At 41.0% G+C, this 25363-nt stretch overlaps 3 protein-coding genes across 5 annotated transcripts in view; 2 read left to right on the forward strand and 1 right to left on the reverse strand.

Annotated features, from left to right (window-relative positions):
* Nucleotides 1–391: 391 nt before the first annotated feature.
* Nucleotides 392–10742, forward strand: trpc6b (transient receptor potential cation channel, subfamily C, member 6b). Its single transcript, XM_049576282.1, has 13 exons — nt 392–515; nt 943–1027; nt 3959–4727; nt 4907–5092; nt 5236–5400; nt 6666–6882; nt 7448–7675; nt 8056–8320; nt 8496–8691; nt 9004–9210; nt 9441–9497; nt 9802–9877; nt 9974–10742. The coding sequence occupies exons 3-13, from the start codon at nt 3981–3983 to the stop codon at nt 10120–10122; spliced, it is 2493 nt and encodes an 830-aa protein (XP_049432239.1). The 5' UTR covers nt 392–515; nt 943–1027; nt 3959–3980; the 3' UTR covers nt 10123–10742.
* A 1240-nt stretch (nt 10743–11982) lies between these two features.
* On the forward strand, nt 11983–21457 carry pgr (progesterone receptor). Of its 2 annotated transcripts, XM_049576288.1 has the most exons (9): nt 11983–13077; nt 13192–13334; nt 14426–14535; nt 15511–15627; nt 15877–16182; nt 17076–17220; nt 17377–17507; nt 17878–18035; nt 18142–21457. In XM_049576288.1, the coding sequence occupies exons 1-9, from the start codon at nt 12439–12441 to the stop codon at nt 18295–18297; spliced, it is 1905 nt and encodes a 634-aa protein (XP_049432245.1). In that variant the 5' UTR covers nt 11983–12438; the 3' UTR covers nt 18298–21457. The 2 variants fall into 2 exon arrangements, with proteins under 2 accessions (XP_049432245.1, XP_049432244.1); XM_049576287.1 differs by having other exon boundaries at nt 11984–13334.
* The window catches only part of LOC125888735 (rho GTPase-activating protein 42), an 84057-nt gene continuing 79006 nt past the window's right edge, over nt 20313–25363 (reverse strand). For both annotated transcript variants that reach the window (XM_049576281.1, XM_049576279.1), the window contains one exon: nt 20313–24677. In XM_049576281.1, coding sequence (XP_049432238.1) covers nt 24589–24677 — 89 coding nt within the window. In that variant the 3' untranslated portion in view covers nt 20313–24588. The remainder of the gene's footprint in view (nt 24678–25363) is intronic.

The following is a 25363-nucleotide window of genomic DNA, read 5'->3' on the forward strand; positions in this document are numbered from 1 at the left end:
AGAGTATTAGTAATGCTATTGCCTTCAGTCTGCACACTGACAATTAGAAATAGTTGGTAATAAAATAATATTGTGCCTCAATTGATTGCACAACCAGTTAGGTCAGCATTTCTGCTGTTTTTAAACCTTCTATTAGTCTGACAAAGTGCTTTAATATCTTGATTTTGGGGCTTACTGATCACATTTATGGGAAATCAAGGACATTACACTGAAATCTAGACTGTAATGTAATCTCCAGAATAGGAACTAAATGTGTTCAACAAATGCTAATATCCAAACACACTCACACACACACACACACACACACAAAAAGCTGCTAGAAAACCGGCCAATGGGCGCGCAGAGGCTGCACCGTCAGCACCAGGAGCCAAGGTGGGACGCTGGGTGAAGTCAGACAGGTGGTGGAGAGAGGCTGACAGGAGCCGGTGTGTTACACGTGAGCTGCAGCTGCTCGCTTTGGGACGGAGTTTGGATTTAAAGAAGTGAAGGTGAAGTCATTTGGCCACATCGGTGAGGTGAGTGCAGCGTCCTGTTAGACTTCTGAATATTGATGTGAAACATATAGTAAATATGTCGAAGATAATGGAGTTCCGGTGCCTTATTTAAAGAAATATTGATAGAGGAATGTCGGTGTTTATTTAGGCGTCTGTGGAAAAGCTTCAGGCCCGTGATGCTCATAAAAAACAACAGTATTAGAGTAGCACTCAGTGATCTCATCCTGCAGTGTCTCATTTTTCAAATCCTCTGTTGTGCCTTTCCTTGTCATCTGTAATCAACACTGATGTGTTCCTCTCCACACTGAAAGCCTTGTTTTTCAGTTACTACAATGTTGAGTGTTAACATCACATGTAACTGCACACAGCTCATCCAAAGACATGAACTGCAGAAGAATCTTATCTATCATTAAAGTATTCATGCCAATGTTTTTTCTCCATCTCCTAGTGTCACCCATTTGCCTGTCATGATGATGCGGAGGAGCAGCAGCAGCAGGACCAAAACAACAAGGCGTTCTCAAAAATCCAGGCAGGTAAATTCCCATAGAGCATCTATGCCATTTTAAAGGCAAAAACCTACTCTCTTTTTTAATTATTTATTTTATGTCCATCCATTTTTTGTTGTGATTTTCACACCTTCCCTGGCTGAGCAGCATGACACCATTTTCATTTCATCTTGTCTCAGCTGATACAGACTGGATGCCAAAGATGAGTGATTTGTCTGTAATAGAGTGAATTCTGTATGTACTGTGTTTGCGCCCATCAGTTTGCCCTGTTATGTAAAATCTTATTAACACTAATCATGATTAAATGAAGGGATGTTTGTGTCGTCATCTATCATCATCTGTTCTGAAGCAATTAGCTCCAGGAATAACCACGTTATTCAAATGTAATTACTGAACGTAAAGTAGATTTACGTTAGACAATGATGCAAAATACGATTAGTATCAGAGATGGTCACTGTTACATGGTAGTTATAGTCTAATGAATGGAGTATACATCGTACCAGAATCAGTAAATAAAAGTTTGCCACTGTACTAACAATCAACACCGGTGACTTTTTTTTATAATATTCCAGACATGCAAGATAAATTTGGTCAGCGTACAGGCAGAGGCTGAATGGATGGACAGTTCCAGGCCATGAAATGAAGCAGAGCAGATGATGAGTCTGTGGGTGGTGTCACACATGTAGGGCGAGTTATAAATCAGCTGAGACCAGCTGTCCATTGCACACTGTTGTCCATTCATTAACTCTGCTGTCTCATTTCTAAGGCCTTTTTAGGAAATATACATGGAGCTGACGTGAATTAACCCAAACCAGCTGGCTAATTAAAATCATGTGTCTGCTGAGGAGGAATTTAAATGTTTTAAACAGTGTGTAGGATTTAGTGGCATCTAGGAGTGATGATTGCAGATTGTAACCAGCTGGAATTTCTACACTGTGCCAAGCATGAATTCCTGGGTAGGATTCCTTCAGTGTCATTGTTCAGTAGATTTTTACCTGGAACTGAATTATTGCAGAAGTCTCTTCCTCTCCAAAAGAAACGGACTGCATGAATTAACCAGTAAAATAAAACACAGAATAAAGCAGTTTACTGTTAAAAATGTTTTCCAATGCTGCTCGTCAAGGAGCAACACATTCTCACTCCAACCTCGTCACATATTGACATTTTGGTCATGGACTTTTTATGTCCACATACGACATGAAGACCCTGGGTGTGCTGGTTGTTGACGTTCTGGGACACCATGTCAAGTTCTCTTCTTTCGAGATACACGTCTGTTTTTACAGGAAATTTAACATTTACATACAGTCTCTTTCAAAATAAACTCACTACGTTGGTACAACACCACATATTGACGTTTTTATATCTTCAACAAAAAACACACATGGTTGGGTTTAGGGCCCATTCACACAGGATCATCCCGGGGACTCGGTTCGATTGGGCGGAGAATGCCGAAAAATTTCACACCTTCATTTGGTTTGGTTCACTTTGACACTACACTTTTTTTTTTTTTTTTTTTTAAAGATTATTTTTATGGGCTTTTTGCCTTTAATGACAGGACAGTGAAATGGGGAGACAGAGAGAGAGTGGGGACTGACACGCAGCAAAGGGCCACGAGCCCGACCCGAACCCGCGGCTGCTGCAGCAAGGCCTCCGCACATGGGGCGCCGGCACCACCCACCACGCTACCGACGCCCCACACACTGCACTTTTTAATGCGGACCAAACGGCCTGAACAACGTCACACAGTTACAACAGCTGCTCGTTTGGGGGCGGTATTGCCTGAAACAACCACTGACCAAGAAGAAAAAAAAGCATGAGGAAGTAGAAAACCCGGCTCATTGATTGGCCAGGACCGAAAACGGAAATCCATTGTGGGTAGCCACAAGCAACTGCGATATATAGTCCTCTGACCATATATCAGTATGCACCTGCACCTCCTCACTACTCCACGTCTGCCCACGAGACGTCTTCCAAGTTTTTCTTTTTTTACCCCTGCTTCTCCCAGTTTGTGCTGTTGGCTTTGTTTTTTTTTTCTACCCAAAATGCACTGTGCTCTACATCACTTCCTCTCTTTGGTTTGCTTGATAGTCCATTTGCATTTCCCACTGTAAGCAAACCGCACCAGGGTTCACTTGCAAGTGAACCGAGACCCCCAGTTTTCAAGCGGACCAGGGTTCGCTTATTTGGTACGCACCAGAGTTCGAATGAGCGTTCACACCACTCAGAATGAACTGAACTATCCGTGGAAGCGGACCAGGGTTCGTGTAAAGAGGACCAAATAGCGCCAGTGTGAATGCGTCCTTAGGCAACAAAAGCATGTGGTTTAGGAAAAAAGAACAGGGTTTGGCTTTAGAATCTTACAGGATGTGAACACTGCTCTCTTGGGTGAATGTTGGGGTTTGTTGGACCCATCCACCACCCCTTCCACCTGCACCACTCAGACTTTCACTGGCTTAACTTTCTTCCTTGTCCCACCATGTATCCCCCTGACATCGCCAGGCGCCGTTAAACTATAACAGCAACCGGCCATGTATCATGCCAACATTTAAGGTGGCCTTTTTTCGTTGGTTTCTGGTGCCGCAAGTCACCACCCAAGCATTGGATTCGACAATGCTTGAGTGAGACTGTGCTCCAAGGAGGGGCTGCTAACTACAGTGGCTGATGCAAAAATGCAAAAAACATGTCTAGAGCCAGTGTTTGGGTTGTCCATTTTGAGCTACTGTAGAACATGGTGGGCTCCATGGATGAGGACCCTCTTCCTAGGTAGATTTAAAGGCTCATTCTAAGGTAACGAAAACATGACAATTCTTCGTTCCAGGTGATTATATACTAAAGAAAACATACTTATGACATTATATTCCATCTCTGCCAATTTGTCCCCCTTAATCATTTGTAAACAGATAGGGTCTTCATATGATATTGATATTAGATAATCAAACGATGCCTATTTGTGTTTAGGTGGAGCAATGAATGCAGAGCCATGATGCCGCAGCAGGCTGTGACCAAACCTCGGAGACAAGCTTTACGGGGAGCTGGTTACCTGTATCATGCTCAATCCACCTCCTGCCTCTCCAAGACAGAGGAAGTTTTCTTAAATGCTGCAGAATATGGCAACATCCCCGAAGTGAAGCGGATTCTAGAGGAGCTGCCAGAATTCGACGTCAACTGTGTGAACTACATGGGCCAGAATGCACTGCAGCTGGCAGTTGCCAATGAGCATTTAGAGGTGACTAAGCTCCTGCTCAGAAAGAAAGACCTGGCTAGAATCGGAGATGCTTTGCTGTTAGCCATCAGTAAAGGCTATATCCGTATAGTGGAGGCCCTGCTGAGCCATCAGGCCTTTGCAGATGGCCAGAGGCTGACTAACAGTCCCAGCCAGGCGGGTACACATGATGACTTCTTTGCCTATGATGAGGAGGGCACGCGCTTCTCTCATGACATCACTCCCATCATCCTGGCCTCCCAGTGTCATGAGTATGAAATTGTGCATACACTTCTTATGAAGGGGGCCCGTGTAGAGCGGCCCCATGACTATTTCTGCCAGTGCGGGACCTGCAGCGAGCAGCAGAGACATGACTCATTTAGCCATTCACAGTCCCGCATCAATGCATATAAATGTCTGGCCAGTCCAGCGTATCTGTCCCTCTCCAATGAAGACCCAGTGATGGCAGCTCTGGCACTGAGCAATGAGCTTGCAGTTCTGGCCAACATTGAAAAGGAGTTCAAGGTACAGTATCAAATGTACCCATCCTTAAACTAAAGTTAAAGACAACAGCTGCACATCATGTTGAGTAAAAGCTTGAAGCTACAGTTATGACAGGATTTGAAGTTTTGACTTTTGTGCTGGTAGTGATTCATAAATATAAAAGAATAAGGTGTTATAAATGTTTCCATTGTCTGTTATAGAATGATTACAAGAAACTATCCATGCAGTGTAAAGACTTTGTGGTGGGACTCCTGGATTTGTGTCGAAACACAGAGGAAGTGAAGGCCATCTTGAACGGGGACACAGAATCATGTCAAAGCTCTGAGACCTTGGGCCGACAAAACCTTCTCAGGTTAAAACTTGCAATAAAATATGAAGTTAAAAAGGTAAGCATGTGAGAAAACTTTAAGATTAGAATCGATGCACTTGCTTTCATATTATAATCTGAATACTGTTTCTTTCTCCTAATAATCCCTCTACCTTACTCTCCCTCCCTCTTCTCTCCTCACACATACCATCGATGGGGCAGTTTGTGGCACATCCAAACTGCCAACAGCAACTCCTCTCCATCTGGTATGAGAATTTGTCAGGACTTCGTCAGCAAACCACAGCGGTTAAAATCCTTCTTGCCCTTGGTGTAGCTTTTGGGTTGCCCGTACTGTCCTTTATGTACTGGATCGCACCCTCAAGTAAGGTTAGTCCCAAAAAACCCATTCACTGTTGTAACTTAATAGTTGGATTCACCAATAATGGTCTTAGTTTTCTTTTAGGCAACATTTTATACACTTTTAACAGAGTTTAAGGGAAAGTGAACGTTGGACTTTGACATGCTTCTAAATTTGCACCATGTCTGCTCGATGTTTGAATAGGCCAATGTTGCTAACATATTAGCCACAAAAACTTTATTAGGCAATAATATGTCAGGGTTGTGGGTCTGTCAGCTTGTTGTGGAGCTCCAATTAATGCAGCTTTAACATTAACCAGTGACATAAAGTTAGAAAACTCTCTCAGACCCATGTTTCTTCTGATTTGGATGACTGTTTTAGTCACTATTGGTCAGACTGTGTTTCAACATGCTGATGCCCACTGCTATAGGCAAGACAGTTCTGTGTTTCGGTCTTAAAGCTGGTAAGGCAGAAATCTGGAAAAGGCAAAAAAAACCCAACAACAACAAAATGGCAGCATTTGAAATTAAACCCTTCCCCCTTCCCTGTCCTAAGTCCCTCCCATCAGATGACCATAGGCATATACACGTTTCTGTGTACAGTCACACGCACCTCATGCACTCAACTCCACCTTGCCAGGCTCTCTCTCTTTGCTTATCAGACCACAAATGAGACAAGAGTTAGCTAGCTAGCCTCCCCGCGGCCTCTGTGCCTCACTCCCCGCCACTGTGGACTGCTTCCCCGGGGGGAGAGCAGGCAGCAGGCGGGGAGTTGAGGCTGACCGGTCCATCACAGCTGGGTTACGCGCTGCCTGGATTCAGGTTAGTGTGGCTGCTGACTGGGTGTCCATCTCCATAATTGTGCTTCAGCACGGTACGGAACAACTGGCCCTAGTGTGAGTGCGCCCATACTGAATCAGGCTTTCACTGAGGGGACGTGCATCTGCATTTGTAAAACAGCCAATAGGAACGCCCTCTCTCTGAAAGTACCTAAGACTGGCCAAAGTCGCCTGTCACGACTTAGATTTTCTAAAGCCTTAATACAGAGCCAATAGGAGTCTTGTGTTCTCTAAGTTTACCTAAATTACAGTATGCTCAAAGGTTATTATGGGATTTTTTGGCCGGTGAGCCAAAACTTAAACTGCCTACACCAGCTTTAAATTTTGGTTAATCCTTTACTGTGTGTAAAGATGATATTTTGTTAGAGGCTGTATTCATAAAATGTGAAATTCACTTAGTGCAGCTCAAAACAATGTTAAACTGTACTCTGTTTGCCTTTCCCTGACTTGTGTCAGTTAGGAAAACTCATGTGTGGACCTTTCCTGAAGTTTGTGGCCCACGCAGCCTCCTTCATGATATTTCTTTGCCTACTGGTCCTGAACGCGGCAGACCGTTTTGAGGGAACATCGCTGCTGCCTAACATGACCAGCCACGATCACCCCTCACAACTTTTTCGAATGAAGACGACCCCCTTCACCTGGATGGAGATTCTCATCATATCCTGGGTCATAGGTCATGAGTGTAAACACCTCACGCCCTCACCCTATTCCTTCCACAATCTTGAATACAAGCACAACTAGCTGTTGAATCTTTTCCTATGACGTTAGTGTGCCTTTTCGTTATGTAAATTTATTCCTCTCCCATCTTTCTGGCACTCCCACACTTTCACATTTACATCTCACTGCTGTGCATGCAGGGTCAAGGATACTGGAGGTCATTGAATTTTTAAACATCCCCACACATCTATCATGCTTGGAAATTGCCTATAGCCTGTAGATAATAATGTATTCCTACCACATGTACCCCGATAAATCAGAGTGGTAATGTATGTCCAAAGACAAAAATGGCAAGGTGACACTTTAAATTAGCTCCACAGGCGAGACTTGGAAACCATATCACGCACGCGTTGCCAGGATGCAGCATAAATAAATACTATGTGACTCAACTATCAACTCAAGCCTTATTTATCATGTTTATACATACATGTTAAAACCATATCAGCCATTATCTCATTTGAGAAAGAATCAGTGTGACTTTTAACTGACTATTGATTTGAATGATTTTTTTCCCCCTACAGGAAAAATCTGGGAAGAATGTAAAGATATTTGGTCGCAGGACATCCGGGAATACATCTCAGAGCCCTGGAACCTCCTTGACTTCAGTATTTTGGCCATTTTTATGACCTCTTTCATTGCCAGATTAATGGCCTTCTGGCATGCGTACTCTGCCCAGTGTTACGTTGACCAGCACTATTCTGACCTGTCCAACATGACCTTGCCCTCTGAGATACAATATTTCCAGCTGGGTGAGTGCAGACTAAAGAATTCAATTTATAATCAGTGATTCAGTTTTTTCTTTTATGCAGAAAAATTGACCTTCAATATTTTATTAACGAGGATTTCCTTGTTCAGATTTACATCGTTAGTTGTGTAAGTGTTACACTGGATATTGATTTTTAAAAATATTGATCCAAGTCTATTGATCTTGAATTGATTTTTTTTCTCCACCATAATTTTGACACCAGGAACAGAAAATCCATGACAATAAAGAAATAATTTTCCACTTAGTTGAAGTATTATCACGGCCTTTTTTGACTACTTGATTTTCTGGCTATTCTGTACAGAGTGATTTAAATGGAGGGAAGGTTTGCTGCATGAAAACTGTTCATCATTTCTTTATTTCCAGCTCGAATCAACTGGATGCCCTCAGACCCGCAGCTTATTTCCGAAGGCCTCTATGCAATTGCAGTTGTGCTGAGCTTCTCTCGCATTGCATACATCCTGCCTGCCAATGAGAGCTTCGGGCCGTTGCAGATCTCTCTGGGAAGAACAGTAAAAGACATCTTTAAGTTCATGGTGATTTTCATCACTGTTTTTGTGGCTTTCATGGTGGGAATGTTCAATCTGTACTCATACTACCTCGGAGCCAAGCACAACGATGCCTTCACAACGTGAGTGTCGACTATAGACTGTTGAAATGACGCATTTGCCTGAAAAAAGCTTTGAAATGTTCTAAATATTTTCCAGTTATGCCTTTGGATATAATCTGTGTTGAATGAATATGATGTAAGATGAACGCTTTGGTTGCACTACACTTAGTCAGTTCTCATTTCTTTGTCCCTTCAGGCTTGAGGAGAGTTTTAAAACGCTATTTTGGGCTATCTTTGGCTTGTCGGAAGTGAAATCAGTAGTCATTAACATCGACCATAAGTTCATTGAGAACATTGGCTATGTTCTCTACGGGGTGTACAACATCATCATGGTGATCGTCTTGCTGAATATGCTCATTGCCATGTTCAACAGCTCCTTCCAGGAAATTGAGGTACATCTTCATCATCATCCATTTCTTACCATTCATTTTTTTTTGTCTTATCAGTGATGACAATGACCATTTTGTTATGAGGCCAGTATTGTCTTGGAATAATTTGATTATAAGTGTCAATAGATGTTAAGATTTACTGTTTATATACCACAGTTTTTATGTTTCAGTCCATTTTTGTACACGATAATATTGCAGACCTAATGAACAAATGTTGAGCAGATGTAGGTTGCACATTAGAAATGCAAACTGATTTACTTTGACTTGCTTATCCAATGTTTCCTCTGCTCCTTCTGTGTCTTCCTGTCTGTGCAGGATGATGCTGATGTTGAGTGGAAGTTCGCCAGAGCTAAACTCTGGTTCTCGTACTTTGAGCAGGGTGGCACACTTCCTGTGCCCTTCAACCTTCTGCCCAGCCCCAAGTCTGTCATTTCCCTCCTGTTGGGTATAAGGGAATTTCTCTGGGATGTGCTTAAAGGCAAAAGCAAAGACAACTCAAATGATGAGATGGAACTTAACAAGGTGAGGCATCAGCTGCTCACACAAATGATATTTCAAGAAAGGAAATGACCAAATTTTGTTGAATGTAAATCAAAGACTAGAGACATTAGAAGAACTTCTTGTAGGTGATTCTTTGACACAGGTCTACAGGGCCCTCTTGTGTCACATTTATAAATTGCAGGTGTAAGAGTTCCCATAAGAGTATGTTTAAAATAAAAGTGCTTCTTCTTTTCTTTTGTTTCTCATCATAGTTGAGGCAACAGGAAGACCTGAATGCTGAATCACCACTTTGTGCAACCCGCCACCAAGTAAAGCAATTTTCATTTCTAAAGATTAACCTGTTAATAACTGAGCTGTCAAGTCTTTTCTAAGTTAAGTTTTGTACATACAGACATGTAAACATAAATATTCCAATGATATTTTGACTTTAAACTTATTTCGGCACCTGATATGTAGGGCACACTTTATGGTTCTTAATGGATACGTGTTGTAATAATCAAACATGCTTACTGACACAAGTTGGCGGCTGTTCTTTTCCTTTAACCAACCTGTGTTTTAAGTGAATAATTAGCTCATCAGTTCAAAACTCCAATCCTCTATTCTTTACTACAGGACATAATGAATCGCCTCATCAAAAGATACATCTTAAAAGCACAGAGAGATAAAGACAATGATGAAATAAATGAAGGTGAGTTCAGCAGGTTTTCTGCACACGGTGCTTTTCTCATCTGGATGACCGAATTATGAAACACTATTTGAAGCTGCTTCACTTACCGTCCCGCAGGTGAATTAAAGGAGATCAAACAGGACATCTCCAGTCTGCGCTATGAGCTGCTGGAAAGGGCAAACCATGACACGGAGACACTGGCAAAGCTCATCAGGCAACTGGGGGAAGTCATGCATGCTCAGCAGAAAGAGGAGCAGAAAGAATGAGCTGGCTATACTTTCTTAAAAAATGTAAGGATCAGAGGTGAATTAATGGGACATGCTGCACGCTCAAAGGTCAAAGGGCCCTTGGGCACAGACCTTATACACAGTTATGGGGCAAAAACAACAGATAAAAATGGATATTTGAATATTAAAAATGGAAAACACACTTGATTTTTTCCACTTGATGTAAATGTATTCCTTAAGGTGGAAGACTCAGATTCTCTTTGTCCCTGTGTCTATACAGTTAATCACATGGTGGCACTAATGGATCTTTTTTTTTATTATTATTATTGTTGCTCAGTCTCTGTGGCACTAATATGCACTACTGACTGCTAACATATGACGGTGCTGCCTGTTAACAGCTGTTTGTGTGGTTTGATTTAGAGGTGATTTTTCCATCTGGAGTACAGAGCAGAGCAGTTCAGACTGAAAAAACAGAAGCACGTGTCTGGATGTGTCAGTGGCGGGCTCATAAGTCACGCATAACATAAAAATAAATGAAAGCTTGTTGGTAATCACTTTCCCCAGAGCTTTCTGTGAATCTCAAGTTATGAGATCATTATTTTCTCTCCTGTAATGTAACCTTAAAATCAATCAGCAGGACTCTAGTTTTAATTTTCATACAGGGCATTAACGTTTTGATTATTTAATGTTGTGTTTTATTAAAATGTTGATCACCTCAGCGTAATATTTAATGGTGAAAATCTATGTTGGTTCTCCTCACCTCACAGAGCACAGAGGGTTTATGGGTTTTTAAAATCGTTGCAGCAGATGCTATTGTGCCCCCTCACGCCTGCTGCGAAGCAAGACAAATGTCTGAGAACAGTCTGACCTGTCAGGTAGACAAACAGCTCACATCTAAATACAGCCGGGCCAGGAGTGTAAAAGCTCCCACCAGCCCCTCACTGTCAAGCCCCTGAACAGAACCATTGTGAAGCATTTATACAAAAGGAAAACTAAGGGACGGACAACACTCATTAAATAACTTTTTTTTGTGTAACACAAACATCATAAGGCCCAGTAAAATGTATTTACCCCAAGTGTCTACAATTTTAGCAATTTAATGTTAAAAGTACCTGACAATGAGGTTGCACAGGAGGCTCTTGGCCACCATGTGTGTCACATTTGAAAATTAAACTCTTGTCTGATAAGTAGGCCATTACAGCATTTGAGAAACATGTTGAATCACATGTGAAACAATGTACTAAGAATTATGTAGGCCACAGCGTGAGAATCCCCTCTGATATCGTCAAGCAAATGACGTAGGAAACAGGGCCAAGGTCTGTGTGTGCATCATCAGCACATGTATCAGCAACATCCACACTCAGCTGATTAACTGTAAGAGTTAAAACCCTCTCTGTAATCTAATTGTGATAACAGAAATGTAAATTAGACAAGAACAAAGAAGGCAAGAGACGGTGATGACAGTGCTTGGAGGAATTATCTCTTACGGACAAGAAATAAAAAAAAAAGTCAAATTTCTAATTGATTTGACTTCATTACAGCTTTCACAAACCTACATAACACCCCATTAGAACAGCTGAGATGTGAAGTTGCCTAAAGTGATGAATAAAACTTGTCCCACCTGTCTCCTAGTTGCAAACACAATGAAACCCCATTATCATGGCTGCAAGAGACAGCTCACTCAGAATAAAGAATACACCTACGCTCATAATGTCAGTTACTGTAGGTCTTGACCTTCAGTTGAACTCAACAAGGCTGTAAGGATGAATGAGTTTAGGAGTTATCATTGTCTCGTCTTCCAATATTTTTTAATTTGGCCAAAACTGTCGTCATGTTGCACCGCATTCATAAAAAGTAGGGTGGAGACTACTGGCCCCTGATACTGAGGTGATCCATGCTTCACATTGGCTGTCTGTTTTACTCAAGGTCTGCTGTAAGGAACCATCCATCTCTACATTAAGTCCTCCCCTGGCATCCTTTGGAGGACTGGCTATTTAGTGTGAACGAGGAAAACTATTGTAAATCTGTTAAAAGAAGAACACACATTCAGCTTTGAAACATGACACTTAAAACCAGGACGAGGAACTACACTTCTAATTTACTAATCAAGTTTATTTTGGGAAACAGCATAATTGCGCACTTTTGATTCCTCATCAGCAGCACAAAGTTTCCTTTTCTTCTCTGAACAGCTGTTAAATTGTACGGACAGGACTCCTAAGTGAAAGAAAGACGTAGCCACAGCCTTTTTCGACAGGGAGGAGGATTACAGAAAAAGTCTGTGAGGCACAGTTTATCACACATTGTCCAACCTCCGGGCGGACTCCAGTCTCTGCTGCGCGCTCTGCACTTTAGAAAATGGAAAATAAAATAAACGGAAGGATGAGCACCACCAATACTTCCATCGCCGATTCCACCGATACAAGAGTAAGTGACTTGATTGGAGCTGATTTCATTAATACGAAATTACAGAACGAGTCACAGTCTCTAACTTGCCTGTCCTCCACCGTGCGTAATTTTGGAAACGCCGGCGCACCATTCCACGGTCTGAATTCAAGCGGCGAAGGTGCCGTTTTCAAAGACTGTGCCACACTCGATGGTTCACTTGCTGGGAAACATTTTTATGATCGTAGCAGTGAATATCTGAAGTGTGACGGTGTACCATGGGAAGATTTTTCAAAACTTCAGAGGACGAATGTGGCCGAAAGTTCGCCAAATGTCAGCCTCTCCTCAACAACCGGGGCGTGTAAGTTCATCAAGGATGAAAAGGAGCCTTCTGTGATCATGGACACCCGCTGTCCCAACTTTGTTCCATCATCAGAGATACCTGCGCTCGACACCTGCTGTGACACCGACAGGAAGCAGCAACGTGGGCTCAGCGACGTGGAGTCGAGCAGCTTTACCCCTGCTGCGACGTGTCCCCGACCGGGACTGGAGGGATCTCCAAACTTTCTGATCGACCTGAACCAGTCAGAGCAGCTGCCGGCGCTCAACCAGGTGAGGACTGACTCCAGGTACGCTTTGTCCGGGAAGGCTGTCATCAACTTTGATACCAACTTGCACGCAGCCCAGCAGGTGATGATGTACAAGAGCGAACTTCCCCGTTGGCAGGTGCAGACCTCTCCAGCTGAGCCCCAATACTGGTCCCAGTGCGCAGGGGTGACCGAGGACCCGTTCACACACAGCAGCTACGATGGGATCCAGAGCCAGACCCTGATTCAGAGGAACTCATCACCTTTCTCCGCATTCCCAGGGTAAATATTTCATGACTAAAGTTTACCTGGAAGTCACAGATATAAATATAGTTCCATCTGACCTTTTCAATCAAAACTGAGCCACCTATTAACTTTGAATGTACGTTTTCTGCTTGTGTGACAGTTGGCGTTAAAAGATAGACAGAAGGGAACAGTTTTGCCAGATGTGACCACATAAACTGATGATCAGGACAAACTGTTTGCCACTGCACAACAGTTGTTTATGAGTCAGTCTGTCCATTTCTGAGTCAGAGACGATGGAAAGAACAAACTCTTGTTGTCTGACAAGCACTGACATCCGCTCACTTCTATATAGGCCTATCTAAACTGTCATCTGCCTCTCATGGAAACATTACGAAACAAGTTCATTTGTACTGGCAACAAGTAGGTGTGAAAACATCTCAGCGTCTCTGGTCTGGTTTCAGTGGTGTCACTTTAGGGCAGCAGAAAGCCATTAAAAAAAGTCACTCAGTTGTTACCTTGCAAACATAGACAGGCTTGGAATTTACTCAGGTGTTAAACAAGACAGTCATTAATGTAAGACTACAGGCTGCCTCATTTAGCTGTTGCCATAGGTGTAGATTTCGGGGGGGATGCAGGGGGTATGCCCCCTTAATATTTAGCATTACTTTTATTATTATATTATAGTATAGTATAGTAAAATATCCATAATATGCATTTGATAAAAGTAGCAGAGGACTTTTATTTTGATGACAACAAAGTAATTTCAACTTAATAATATAGAAAAGGCACAAATTTGTACCGCAAAAGAAAAAAAAAATCACCAGAATGCAGGAGATTAAGTCTTTGAGGCTCACAATTTTCTAGCTGAATATGTGTCACCCCTCACCAGTTTCAAAATGAAACCTATGCCCTTGGATCTTGCCTTTGTTCTAATTGGGATCAAACTCATATGATGAACTCCTTAATGTTGCCTACTCAAGGCGCTACATTTCACCTACACGTAAAAAGTTTAAACAGGGCTGAAGTTTTAAAATCTTGGAGGTTCTGGACATGTCTGCAGTTTCTATATGAATTCACCTTCATAGAAGAGCTCATCAACATATGTTTATTTTTTCTCTTTCCCTCAGTATGCCACCGCAGAGACAGTGTGTGATCTGTGGCGATGAGGCATCTGGTTGCCACTATGGAGTCCTAACCTGTGGGAGCTGTAAAGTCTTTTTTAAAAGAGCCGTTGAAGGTGAGCAAAGAAAACGTTTTAACCTACTTCTGGAAATGTTTATTTCTAATTTTCAAACCAATTTAACCACAAGTTCTACATTCTCTTTTCTTTTGTTTTTCGTGCACACTTTCAGTCAAGCGTTGTCAGAGCCACATACTGTTTTGGGACTGTTATGAAAGGAAAAACACTTCAGCTACAGCAAACAGTTTGACTGCTTTTTTTTTTCTTCAGATTTTTATTCTATTTCAAGATGCCTTTTAACATCTGGCCAGGGACAGCTGATCAAACATGCATGACTGTTTTATCAGTCCGCCCCCTTTGTTTTCCATCTGCCTACTCCAATCTGGGACAGCGAATCTTTTTATGTTGCCTTTGTTCTTTAGTTTGATGCCAACTGTTGTTAATATATTTCATTAAGTATGCTGTATATTGTAAATACTCAATATTTAGGGTGCCTGCAAATGAAAATCTGCCTCCTAACATTTTTTTTCTGTTATCAGTGGGCATCACATAACTTAAAAATTGAAAATGAAATACAAAGGAGGTAGGCTGTAACTGATTATTAATCTCTAATCTGAAGTCTACAGTGGATAATGTGGTACACTCAAGGGAAGTTACTGCATCAAATTTGACTGACCTTCTATGGTAGTTGTTGAAGGTCACGAGCAACAGTATCACACTGACCAGTGTTCACCGTGTTCTTCGTCTTTGACTTGTTTTTCTTGTTATCTTGCAACAGGAGAGATTATATAAGAGCCACTATGTCTCACCACGGCCGTGTCATTCTGTCCTCACAGCCTTACTTCTATCTAATTTTCTTCTTTAGATCTCTCCTCCTAACGCTGCCTCAGTGTGGATGGAGTAGCCATGCTAATAGTCAAGAACCCTTCGACACTTTCCCCCTCTCATTATGTGCCTCTCCTCCACCTTATATGTTTGAAAATTAAGTGCTGTTAAAATTGTGTGCATTGTCTGTACCCTTTCACCCAACAGGCCATCATAGCTATCTCTGCGCTGGGCGAAATGACTGCATTGTGGACAAAATTCGGAGGAAAAATTGCCCCGCATGTCGCCTCCGAAAGTGCTATCAAGCTGGGATGATGCTTGGAGGTACCATTTAGTTGGATTTCTTTATGCACAGTAACACAGAGCTAATGCACCCATATGGCAGATATTAAACTGATTGGTAATGTAATGCCGAGTATGTTAAAACTGCTCAGATCAAAAGACAATAATGAATTAATATTTAACAGGATTTTTGCAAACTGTGAATTTACTTGACAGAATAAGCTGCATGATGTATTATGGGCACAAGTTGTACCTCACATTATCTGACCAGGCCTTCCACTCATGTCACAGGCAGGAAGCTGAAGCGTTTTGGAGCCTTGAAAGCCTTGGGTTTGGCCCCGTCCCTGATGTTCCAGTCCCACTTGGCCATGTCCAGCGACAATCAGGCCTTGACGACCATGTCTTGCATACCAGGCATCCGCGAGGTGCACCTCTCCCATACGATCCTCAATATCCTGGAAAACATTGAACCCGAGACCGTGCACTCTGATTATGACGCTTCCCAGGCTGATGCCCCACATATTCTGCTCAGCAGCCTCAACAGGCTGTGTGAGAAACAGCTGCTGTGGATCGTCAAGTGGTCCAAGTCTCTGCCAGGTAACGGCTCTCTGCAGCTCAGGGTCATCACATTTGTCACCATGGGGACTCACTGGCAGGCCTCCCCGAAGGTCCCAGCCTTAAACACTGACTGAGATAACAGGCTTGGTGATGCCAAGAATATTGGTTATGAGAGAAGTGAATCTAAGTAGTATAAAATTATGTTTGTCCCAGGAAATGTAAAATAAAGGAAGATTTTCAAACAATAAAGCTTTAAGTTGAGCCGAGGTAGACTGGTGCAGGAATGAGTCCTTAAACCCAGGTATCAGTTAGCATTTTAGCACTCCTGGTTCCCTTGTCTTGAAGTTAATGAGTTTTTTTAATGGGTTTTTGGTTGGATGCTTGAAATAAGATCTGTGGTTAACACAAGTTTAAGAGACTTTTAGCTTTTAGATGTCTTAAAACCGACAGTTGCTAACGAGTGGCTAAATGAAACTACAGAACGTCATAACTCCGAACACAGCTTTACAACTTTGTTGTGGTGGTGAGGTTAAGTCAAGGCACCGTGACGTAGTTTGTTTATAGCCTAAAGTTAGCCTTTTACCTCCGGCGACTGCATTTACGCTTCAAAAATCATAGAAGTGGTGCTCATTTGTGAAGAGTATATTGCTGAACAAAACATATAAGCATCATAGACGTTTGTTTGCCACATAGCTTATTTTCTGCAATAATCTAGAATCCAAGGGAAAAATCCTATCAGCCTTTTGTCGAGAGAACTAGGGCAACATTAACTTCCATGTCAGCCTATAAAAGACGTCTTCCCTACAGTACTCTATTGTACTAAAACCAATTTGCTGCATCACTAGGTATGATGGTATATTCGTGCAAATGTATCGTGACACAAGAACTATTAAAAAAGTGCTCTAAATACAGGATTTTTTTTTCTCTCACAGGGTTTCGTAACCTTCACATCAATGATCAGATGACCCTGATCCAGTACTCATGGATGAACCTGATGGTGTTCTCTCTGGGGTGGCGCTCCTTCCAGAATGTCACCAGTGAATATTTATACTTTGCGCCTGATCTGGTTCTCAGTCAGTAAGTCACCGTCATTACACAGACAATTTGAGTTGGTTTTTGGTTCATTACAATTTATAATTAGCAGTTATGGACATGGCAGTCATCATTTATTCACAAAGCAATGGTTTTGGAAGAAAAAGAAGCTCTCATCATTTTCTGTTTTTTGTCTGTTAGGGATCAAATGAGGAGATCTCCCATTTACGACCTCTGCCTGGCAATACAATTCATCCCTCAGGAGTTTGCCAATCTCCAAGTTACCCGCGAGGAGTTTCTCTGCATGAAAGCCATAATATTACTCAACACAGGTAAAAGCCAGGAGACTTCCTGAACCAGACTTAAGATGACTCACTTCTTACCCTCGTTTGGATGAACAGCACTTGCTGGCTTGTACAATGTTGCAAGCTGAGATGTGAAGCTTTGATGATCATCTAGCCGCACAACAAAGGGAGTGTTGTACAGGGTGACTGGACCTTGACAGGATTTATGTAGCAGCTGCTATCAACTCCTACTTTTACACTTACTGAAAAACATTGTTTTGAACAGCAGCATGTTACCCCTAAATAGATCATTTACTGGCACTTCTATTACATTTCTCGAGTGTTTAGTTAGCTTTTGAAACAAAGTAATCCTTTATCTACATGCAAAAGTGTCTACAAGTGTTCTCTCTGCTCTCAGTGCCTCTCGAGGGACTCAAAAGTCAGGCCGCATTTGAAGAAATGAGACAAAGCTACATCCGGGAGCTGACCAAGGCTATCCACATGAAGGAGAAGGGCTTGGTGGCCAGCTCACAGCGATTCTACCACCTCACCAAACTGATGGACGCCATGCACGATGTACGCTCCCAAGTAGATCTGAGTACAACAGTGTTATATCGTGCCTTCATCTAATTGCTACTTTAATGAGTGCTAAGATAAACATGAATGTCTCTTTCTCTGACAGATAGTGAAAAAGGTCAACCTGTTCTGTCTGAGCACCTTCATCCAGGCAGACGCCATGAAAGTGGAGTTTCCAGAGATGATGTCAGAGGTCATTGCCTCCCAGCTTCCCAAGGTCCTGGCAGGCATGGTGAGGCCCCTCATATTCCACGCCAAGTGATGATTTCAGCACGGACATCACAAATCTGCAGAGACATCTTGTGACTGGATCATTCAGCCCACAATTACTGCATTCTTTATAGCCTTCACGATTATAGTCAGTCATCTTTACTTTCAAATTGCCTCAAATGCTGTTAAGCCCTTGTACTTTATGAGGTGAAACAGAAGAACATGTTCCCTAAAAATGCATTTTTTAGTACAAAACTATCTTGAGTCTCATAAAGTCAGAGGCATCAATCAATAAAGCTCCGCCGTATAGTTCTGTTGATTGATGATACTTGCTCGCTGATACACAGAGGGTTTTGACAACCATTAGAGATACTGATATTTTTGTACTGACGCTGCATAAAAGAAGACAGTACTGACAAAATGTTAAAATATTCAGCGTTCTCGCCAACATTTTATTTGTAATGAAAGTGAAATGCAGGAGACACTGAAACCTGCTGCTTAAACTAATGACATTGTTTAGGGATGGTAGCAGCGTGACTCACTGTACCTTCTTCAAGGGAGGAGAAACTGGGAAGATAACTATCTGTAAAGTATTTAATAATAATAACAAATTTTGCAACAAATAGCAAATTATTGCCATCTTAAGATAATTAGAAATGAGTCAGTTAGAACACAGAATTCTGCCAAGACGCCATGCCCCCACTGAGTTATTTTCATAATAGAATGTACTGAAAGATTTTAATCTACAGCTGAATGGGCATCAAAATACACCCAGTTACAGACATTAATGTGAAGCATGTGACAGATTCGATGAGAGTGTAGTTCATTAACATAGACAAAGTTTTTAAAAGTGCCAAATTTTACAAATAAACCATTTAAAGGAGCAGTGTGTAGGATTTAGTGGCATCTAGTGGTGAGGACTGCAGATAGCAACCAGCTGAAACTTCTCCCATGTGTCAAGTGTGAATTCCTGGTTTGAATTTGTCCATTTGTCCATTCTGGGCTATTGTCAAAGGTGCAATATGGATGAAGCTATTTCATTTCTGCAAATATATCTCCCTAAAGCGGGATTTATACTTGTGCGTCAGCTCTGTGTAGAGAGCTATAATCTACGCACGTGGCCTACGCCATTACGCCTCGAAAACACTAGTCAGTGTGGCATTTCTGTGAAATGTGGACTTTAGTTGACAGACCCAAAATACAAATTAAACATGGCTTAAAAGTGACAAGTACGCAAATTAGCTTCACTATAACTCGCAGCATTCACAGACAAAGTATTTGTCTTTTGCTGGACACATTTTCTACACAAAAACAACATGCTAATGTTTTTAGCACAAGCCTATGGCATTTTACATTGTATAAATTAGCCTAGTGGCTAGTGGACTTTTCCTCTACTCAAATGAAGACAGGGACAGCAGCAACATTTAACTAAGGTAATGTTACAAAATTTGGTTTCATTACAACACACAAGGTTCACCATCAAAACAGCTGTCTTATACTAAGCATGTTTTCCAAACAAATATGACATGCTAACTTTATTAGCACAAGCCTATGGCATTTTACATTGTATAAATTAGCCTAGTGAATAGCAGAGATTTCCTCTACTCAAATGAAACCAGGATAAATCACACACAAGACTTAAAATGCTAATTTTTCTTCACAATTTATTATTTTTTATCTTTAAAACATAATGGGAAATGGTTTAAGCTTACGAAAATAAACAGGAGGTCTGTGTCACCGTGACGTATAGTAACATTCCTGGGGAGGTGCACGTCAGGCTATATGCTGGACCTTTAAAAACGTCTGCATCAGTATGTCAGTAAACCCTGATCTTTTTCTTCTTTGCACATGGTATTACTGTAACTTTAATGCAACTGATATCAGTTAATATGTTTTTGACTCGTACACTTACCAAACAAACAAAAACACTTTGACCAAAAATAACTTTTCTGGTATACATAGTAAAAAATACTGTCCAATTAAAACAAATTGTCATGTAGCTATGGATAGGAAGAAACCGACATCATACTAGAAGCTTTTTTCAGTGAAAAACACAACTGTCTAAAAGTAGGGACACAAAGACAACTGTATTTTTCCCTCCAACACTTAATGCACTGACAATACATTCTCAATATTCAGTCTGTTTTGCGTGTCCAATCAAGTTTATGGCTGCAGTGATCTTAAGTTATACTCATCAACAGTGACAAAAGAGTTGGACCACAGGTCTAATAAATCACGCTGTTTATTTAAAGACATATTTACGCACCATCAAGACACAGTAGATGATTGCAAGGAAACAAGCTTGCCATATAAAAAAAGGATGCCAAATGTTACATATTTAGGATATGAATATCATTTCCTCTGCTAAGTCAGACGGTAAGGGAGTGTTAGTCCAGCATCAGTGTCCAAGGCCACCTCGCATTCTAAGAGATGTAAATGGAAAAGAACGCCCTGATCTTGGCAAGTATACAAGATCTCAAATACCTTTTAAAATACATTTTCGGTCACAAGAGAAAGTCTGTTCAGTCTGTAATATCTGAGGAGCTAAAGTGTTGTTGATTATTTTCTTTCTTTGATCTTTTTCTGAAATATTAGTTAAGTTAACCTTTTAAATAATAATGGACTTTGTACTTTGGAAATGTTGTGACAGTACTAGAAAATTAAATATTAAATGGTATCTTTAACATAATATAATCTGATACATGTCTTGTTGTTATTACCGGTACACCAGTGTACCAGAGAGTACAGTTCCAACAGAGGCATGAAAGGTGAAAGCTCCACCTCATGAACATTTCATGACATTATAAAAACACATTTTTACATACTGCATATATTTGGTGTGATAATTTATAGTAATACACAGTTACATGAAGTAAATATTTTTGATTAGCGACGACAGAAGAACTCACGAGCATTAATGTACAGTACAGTACCGTGTAGCTAACCAGAAAGTGCGCTGCAGCAGTGAGCAGGTTCAGTGGATGAACAATGATCACAGGCCATAAACATGAAAGATAAGGTGCAAAACCATTATGCGTTTTCTTTTAAATTCTAATAGATTAGTATCGTTATTTTAAATCACAGTTTGTTCTATTACAGCTAGCAGAAAATGTTTATGAAACTACAGGTTTCCTTTAATGAAAGGAAAGTGTTGATTGAATGGGAAGTTTAAAAAAAGATATATTTCTGAGAATAAAACTTGTGAAACTGGACGTGATTGTTTTTGTGTTTCTGTAGGATAATACTGGGACTAAAAACATCAGTGCAGTTGATGGGTAATATATTTACATCGAACAATAATATCATAATACCCATTTCTTCTTAAAGGAACTCCGAACCAACAAAATTACCATTTGTGAATCAGTCATGCCATGGTCCCTTGAATTTGTAAAGAAAACTTGGTTTTTCTTGCACAAGCACTGAGCATACAACTGGATAAATGACACTTGGATTAGGCTGCACTGCACAAGGTACGTGTGAGTTTGTAATAAGATGTTTTGATATAGTTTTGCTGAAGCCTGCACTACGAAGCCAGTTCAACTTACCCAGGATATCTTTTGGTTATCTGGCTTGACTAACCGTAAAATTAGCCATGTTTCCAACAGCCTGTTTAGTTGCGCATCTAGAAGTATCGCATTGGAAAATTATGATGGAAATGCCAAAATTCAAATTAAAATCCCCTGATTTGCACACACTAAAATACGCTCGCTTTAGCCGGGTTTTGGTTGATTCGAAAAAAAGTTGATTCGCAAAACAGGGGATGGAAACAGTTATGTTCGAATTAAGTCTGACGTAGTGCACCTCTCTCCATGGTGATATCCACACTCCGGGTCGGGAAGGCGGTAATGCATTTACAAGCTGGTTGCCAACCACCAGCAAACGTAGAAGAAGAAGAATGCGAGACTTGTTTTGTTTCCGGTTCTGCTGAAAACTCGCTCGAGTTCGTAGTTTTCACCAAAGTCTGTACATTTAATGGAAACACACAGGATTCGTATTTCTTTTAATGCACATTTCCCAATGATTCGTATCACTTTTGGATGGAAACATAGCCATTGGACAACCGGCACTACAAAGCTGGTTATTAACTAGTTCAGTCAACTCTGGGTTTTCCTATCCAGCCATGAGCTTGTTCATGTAAAAGAGGCGGGGCTGTTAATTATGTGTGACATCATCAGAACCATGAATGAAGTAAGGTACTTCATATCACCTGAGATGAAATGGCACTGACAGTGTCTGGGACTGCAAGACAGTAAAATGTCAATGGGGTGGAATGTAAACTTATAAATACTATCTAAAAATTCACCTTTGGCTGAGATTTTAATTACAAAGTTAGTTGGATGATGATTAATATGTCACATAAAACACTTAAAAGTAATGTAAGATTGTTTCTGCTACTTAAGTAAAGAGTGGAAAAGTAGCCTAGTTAATGACTGATGAGGTTTATCTGACCCAAATGTGGCATTTATAATAATGGGAGCCAATTAACAATGTGTGGATTATTTTTCTAATAAAATATAATCTTTTCTTTTATAGTTCTCATCACACAAGTGTCTCGTGTTATTCTGTGTTCAAATCCTGCTTAAATCATATCTTTAGTGTTGTAATCGATCTCTCAGTTTGTTAAAAGCTCTGTTTAAAACCAGCTGAAATAGAGTCCTGGAACAATGAAATGATTCTACTGACTAGATAACAATGTATAAACCCCTCTTTTTTACCTGAGACTTGGGGGTGTTGAAAGGCTGTGATCCGATATTCTGAAGTTAACCTGCTTTGGAGCAGGTTAGCTGTTCAGCATAAGTTACCACAGTGATTTATACCGGCCAAAAAAAAGAACCAGACATCTCTGAAAACCCCATAGTTAACCCTGAAGTTACCTCACTAATTCCAAATCCTGCTTTGTAGTACAGGCCTCTGGTGCCCAATCCCCAATAAAATAATATGTTCACCATTTTCCATGGAGGCAAGCAAGAAAAACAAGGTTTTCTCCAATTGACCTCTGGCTAAGCCCCGCCCTCAAACGCGATGAGCCAATTACAGTGCGTATAGCCATTCACACACACTCGGACATTCTCTGCCTGGTCATTCATTGAAATGCATTACAGAAAGTCAGTTTCGTTCGGTTTTATGAGCTTTTTCTGAGATTTGAAGTTTAAAAATGGTGTGCATGGGGTACATGCAACTCCGACACAAGGTATCCTGAGAGGCTGGGCGACGAGGTGTATTTTTTACCCTTTCCTAAGCCACATCTCAACCGAGAAAAGTGTCTCCTTTGGTTGAACATCAACTCATCGTGAATAAGATTAACAAGGATGGCTACATCTGTTCTAAGGTAAATCAACATCGTGTTTGAGGCAACATATTGTCACTTTGCTGGAAAGAAATATAAAGTTATCTTTAACATCTCTAGCTAACGTTAGCTAAAGTTAGCCTAACGTTAGCCTAACGTTAGCTCCTACCTGCGTTGTTCATCATGTCACCTTGTTTGCTGGGAGTTCATTAGCCTATTTTGTTCTAGTTTTGTACTTTGGTGATCGTACATCATTGTTAGCTGTTGTCTGAAGGGCTCTAGTTAAGCTAACGTTAACTTCTGGAGCTTAGCTTCATTTATCTGTGTCGCAGAGATAACAAAGGTTGGCAAACGTTATGCTGAATGAGTCAGTGCAAATACTGTAGCACCAAACTAACGGAGAGACACTCTTGGTAAAGATGGTAAAAAGGCTGTTATCCTTTTCTCATATTCTGAGAACAAAACCTTAACTTCAGTGGCACTTTGATGTACCAAAATTTGATCGTTATGTCCCCAAAAATCACAAATTGCCTACTGCGAAATGCCGTGTACTGTGACACCTGCCATAGTGCCGGTCACTGAATGTTAATATTTTGTCCGAGTGAGTCGAGGGGGGCGTGGCTTAGCCATAGGTCAATTCAAAGTAACATAGCATGACTGATTGATGTACAAATGATCATTGTGGGTGAATTATTCCTTTAACTTCTGAATCTGTGTTGTCTGATATCAGACAGAACTGTCATCTTGTTACACTCAACTTTAATTTTCCAACTCAAACTCAGTGGAGTAGGTTGATTCAAAGGTCGGGACCCGGGCATGAATCTCTGCAGATTCCCCCAAACATTTTACAATACAGTCATTACAAAAAGGAGGTACATCTTTGGACTTCTAGCACTATTAACACAATTACTGCCCTGCTTGGTATCTGCTAAGACTGCATAAAATGCAGAAATATCAGTTACCAGCATTAATAATATTACAACAACCAGCCACATTGTGTATTATTATTTCTTGTTCCATGGATACCATGACAAAGATGCAATGTTTACCAGCTTTTTAGAGGATGACGACATAATTCTCGGGGATTAAACCTGTTTTCCCCTCGAATGTTGCTTGAAGCCAGCCTGGTTCAACAGAGGGGTAGACTGCAGGACAAAACCAGAGAGAATACTTAAATCAAAGAGAAGCAAGAAACGAGCACTTGATCCTGTGTAACCTGATGAGAATGACTGTGCCTTTATTTAGTTACACAATTTCCCAGGCTTAGGGGAAAAAAAGATGCTATTAGGCAAAAAAATAAACATTTATAGCAGATTGAGAAAGACTCTGGGTCAGGCTGCTCTTTGAATTCGGTCCCTACGGAGTATTTATACAGGCTTGAAAGCAGTACCGCCTTGCTTAATCACATACAGTATAAACCATAAAAACAACAAGGTTAATCATTGCTCAGATGCACCAAAATTAAGAGCAGCATCTTTAAAAATGATCTGATAAAACAATCCAGCAGAGATATGCTGAATAAGGATGCAGAGAAAACTGGCCCGTTAATGTTGACAGCAATGAAAACACTCTGCCTGCTGGTAAGTAAATGGTAGGGAGCATTTGTTGACGTTTTTGCGTTTGGCTGCTGGCTCCGCTGCCTGTGTTAATAGGGAACAGGCACTGGTGCTTTCCATCACTAGGTTACAGTGACCTGCCTGCACTGGTTGTGGGCCAAGTCACCTCCTCATGGAAAAGGCAAGAAGCAATAAAAAATCCCGAGGCTGTTTATACTTTAGCAATGCATATGGGGGTGTCACGCTAAGAGCAGAATTATTTTATCCCTCCACAT

Source organism: Epinephelus fuscoguttatus, linkage group LG5 (assembly GCF_011397635.1).
Source record: "Epinephelus fuscoguttatus linkage group LG5, E.fuscoguttatus.final_Chr_v1".
NCBI classification, from domain to species: domain Eukaryota; kingdom Metazoa; phylum Chordata; class Actinopteri; order Perciformes; family Serranidae; genus Epinephelus; species Epinephelus fuscoguttatus.